This window comes from Tuber melanosporum, assembly GCF_000151645.1.
Source record: "Tuber melanosporum whole genome shotgun sequence assembly, scaffold_51, strain Mel28".
NCBI lineage: Eukaryota > Fungi > Ascomycota > Pezizomycetes > Pezizales > Tuberaceae > Tuber > Tuber melanosporum.
The window spans coordinates 625,576-628,893 of NW_003299097.1; the positions used below are offsets into that span (position 1 = coordinate 625,576).

The window sequence follows — 3,318 nt, forward strand, 5'->3', positions numbered from 1 at the left end:
TCAGAGGTGCCGGTACTCGAGCACTCAGCATGATACACGCGCCGGGTTTGACAGAACAGGAAAGGTGCAATAGCTACAGGACAGATATATACCGGTAATCCAGCGAAGACGGTTTAAGCGCTAGTACAAGTACGTTCAAATAAGGTTTTTATCCTTGTCCTGTCTAGGAATGGCGGTAAAACTCGATCCATACGAGTACTGTATCAGTCAGCTCGAGCAAGGACTAACCCTTGCGGTTCTAATTTGGTCGCAATTATGAGTTTCACCGCAGCCGCTTCTTATTTCAACGTATGGTATTACAGCAGCACGGCCAGCGGCCCAGTACAGGGTAGGGTACAATGGTCAGGCACAAAAAGGTGGTATCATACCCAATGTGATGTTGATATTGGTCAGGATAAGTGGCAGCTGCAACAGGCTTGTCAGAAAACCCAAATTTTCTATTTCTTGACAAGACTCTGGGGAGAGCTAGCGCTTTTTTTTTTGATGGATATTTGGTATTAGATTCGTCAATTATATTTGTTCCTAGTTGGCCAGCAACGGGAAAAAGAGATCGTCGTATGCTTACAATCGGTTCTCGTAGAAAACAAGTAAAATAAGTCAAAAAAACGAGACAAATATCACATCTTTCTGGAGTTCCTATTCGAGCGTTTGACGGCTCGAACAAATAGAATTCTATGCTTCTAAGCCTGTTTTGTGATTTGCCCTACGGGAAGCTGCAGGTGAGGCAACTCCAACGTCCTAGCGAGAGGCCTACCTGGAATTGCTCTACATTTAATTGTGAGTATGACTAACGGCCATATAACAGGCTAGCGAGACTGCTAATTAATCCCTGTCCCTGTGTCGCACAAGCGATGGGGGAGCGGGGTTAATGTCTGCCTTGAGTCGCACGGTCGGGAGCCCTTGGAGGAAATTATTTGGGAAGGCGGGCAACCTACCGCTGATAAGAGCAAAGCGCGCTCAAGAGGGATCCCTTGCGTCGCCTGCACAGGAAGAGAGCAGTTAGAATACCCACTCGCTTTAATCATGGAAGCCACCAAAGCAGCCCCGGGCGCTCTTGGGCTCCCGGGTACCGTTGATATTTGTCTTCGGTATGCCCTTTAGCCGCAATAACATGCGGGGCTTGCTAATGTAACTAGAGCCGGTCAGAATCTTTGCGAACGATACAAGGACGTCCAAGAAACGCACAAAGATATAGAAGACCTAAAGATTCGGGTGGAAAATGCCTGGCTACATATTGCATACCAATTAGCGACGGTTCAGAGTTCCTCCGAGGAAGTTCATCAAGTCCTCACAGACCACATAGCGGAGCTTCTCAATAAACTGCAGTTCTACCTGTTCACTGCCTGCAAAAACCTCGAAAAGCTAAAGGACAAAAAAGGGAGGACGAAAGTGATAAAGTTCGCGATTTTCCTAAAAGGGTCGTTGGGGAAGGATGTCTCGGCATTGGAGAGGTGGAGGGATATGTTCAGCTCAACCTTTTACATGCTATCGGTACCGAAAAACCCTGCGCTGGATCATATCCTGTCGATGGAGCTCCAAAAGAGTCAGCCCGATGGTAGTGCTGTTGCCGCTGTCAATGCGATCCGTGACGTCCTCGCCGATGAACCCACGAAACAGCTCAAGTCTGTCTGGCTGGACCCCATGATTATGCGCCTCCCAACCCCCATTGGCTACTCTGGGGCTCATAATATCTTGGATAATACTACCAACACAAGATACATTATGGAAACTATTACTGTTGATCCAGGTCGAAGAGACTACAATCGACTCGACAAGGACGTGACAAAGCTAGCAAGTGTGCTTAGGGAATCCAATGGTGTCCCGGGAGTCCTGGCTTGCAAGGGAGTCGTCAGGAAGCAGAGAAGTGATGGGGCTCCCGAAAAATTCGAGTTCATATTGGAGATGCCCCATGGACTCGACGAAAGTCCCGAGTGCCTCCGAACTATTCTTCAGAGATCGACCAACGAGCCACACCCCCTCGATGAGCGCGTCTTTCTCACTAAACAGATTGCGAAGGCAGCTCTGTCCGTACACAACCTCAATTTCGTCCACAAGAACATGCGTCCGGAGAACATCCTTGTCTTCCCCAATCCCGGGAAAACGCTCGGCATCCCATTCCTCGTCGGTTTCCAGATGTTCCGGTCCGCCGACGGGATCACCTACAGGGCCGGTGATGAGTCCTGGTCGAGTAACCTCTACCGCCACCCCAGCCGCCAGGGAACCCTCCCGGATAATGGATATAGGATGCAGCACGACATCTACAGCTTGGGCGTTATTCTGTTGGAAATCGGCCTATGGTCTCCATTCGTGAACGAGGAGGGGGAACCTGCGGCGGCACTGTCACAGATTGTGCATACCCTACAAGACAAAGATCAAAGGACGAGGGCCACCCGGATCAAAGAGGTGTTGATGGCCATGGCGTACAAATACTTGCCCCCGAAGATTGGATCTAAGTATACGGACATTGTGATTTCATGCCTCACGTGTTTGGATAGAGACTCGGAGTTGGGAAGCGAAAGTGAATTCCTCGACGACGATGGTACCTTAGTTGGTGTGAGATATACCCAACAGGTAGGTCCAACCCAGTGTGTCTATTTGAGCTTCTCTTTCAAAGGCTAATCTTGTTTGTAGATTTTGGGCGTGCTGGAAGAAATTGATATTTGAGACGAGGATCGGATTTACGCAGTGGAAGAGTGGAAATTTGGCGAAATGCAAGAGCGGGATTTAGGGGTGAAGTGTATCGAGTGAAACTGTATTAGTTTCTCATTAATTTCTGTTGCTCGAGAGATCCTGGACCATAGTAGGCTTGAGAAGCTCTCATCAGAATGGCTCTCGGGAAAACTGTTTGTTAAGGCCCTGACGTTGCGCTTAATATTTTGAAGCGATCTGGTTATGATGCTGTTCCTTCCAAACACCGAAGTATGATTTGATATCTTATAATGAAACCAACTCTCCTCCGGTCACAGCACGTAGAAACCCTGTTGCCGCTAGCGCGCTGCGCTGTGGTGTGGGTAATAACAACTAACCCCCTACTGTACTTGGTTTACCCTCCGTCCCCGGGCGCGCCTCTACACGGCTGATAATCATGAAGAGCCCACCCCTTTGGGTATCATAGAGCCACAGTAAAGGAATTATCAGAACAACGGCCAATCGGATAAACCCTAAGAAATTTATCCGGATTTACTTCACCATCCCTTATCAAAAACCCAACACTTAATAATTCTCTCTACCCATCTTCCTTCCCTTTCCTCCTTCCTTCGGTTTGGTATCCTGCCCAGAATAAAAAAACAAAAGACTACCGGCAAAGTATCATACCGA

The 3,318-nt window shown here is 48.4% G+C and overlaps 1 protein-coding gene across 1 annotated transcript; it reads left to right on the plus strand.

Moving 5' to 3' along the window:
* Nucleotides 1-1,023: 1,023 nt before the first annotated feature.
* Nucleotides 1,024-2,664, plus strand: GSTUM_00009020001 (uncharacterized protein; the record flags this gene model as incomplete). Its single annotated transcript, XM_002840432.1, has 3 exons — nt 1,024-1,088; nt 1,137-2,571; nt 2,632-2,664. The coding sequence occupies 3 exons, from the start codon at nt 1,024-1,026 to the stop codon at nt 2,662-2,664; spliced, it is 1,533 nt and encodes a 510-aa protein (XP_002840478.1).
* Between the last annotated feature and the right edge of the window lie 654 nt (nt 2,665-3,318).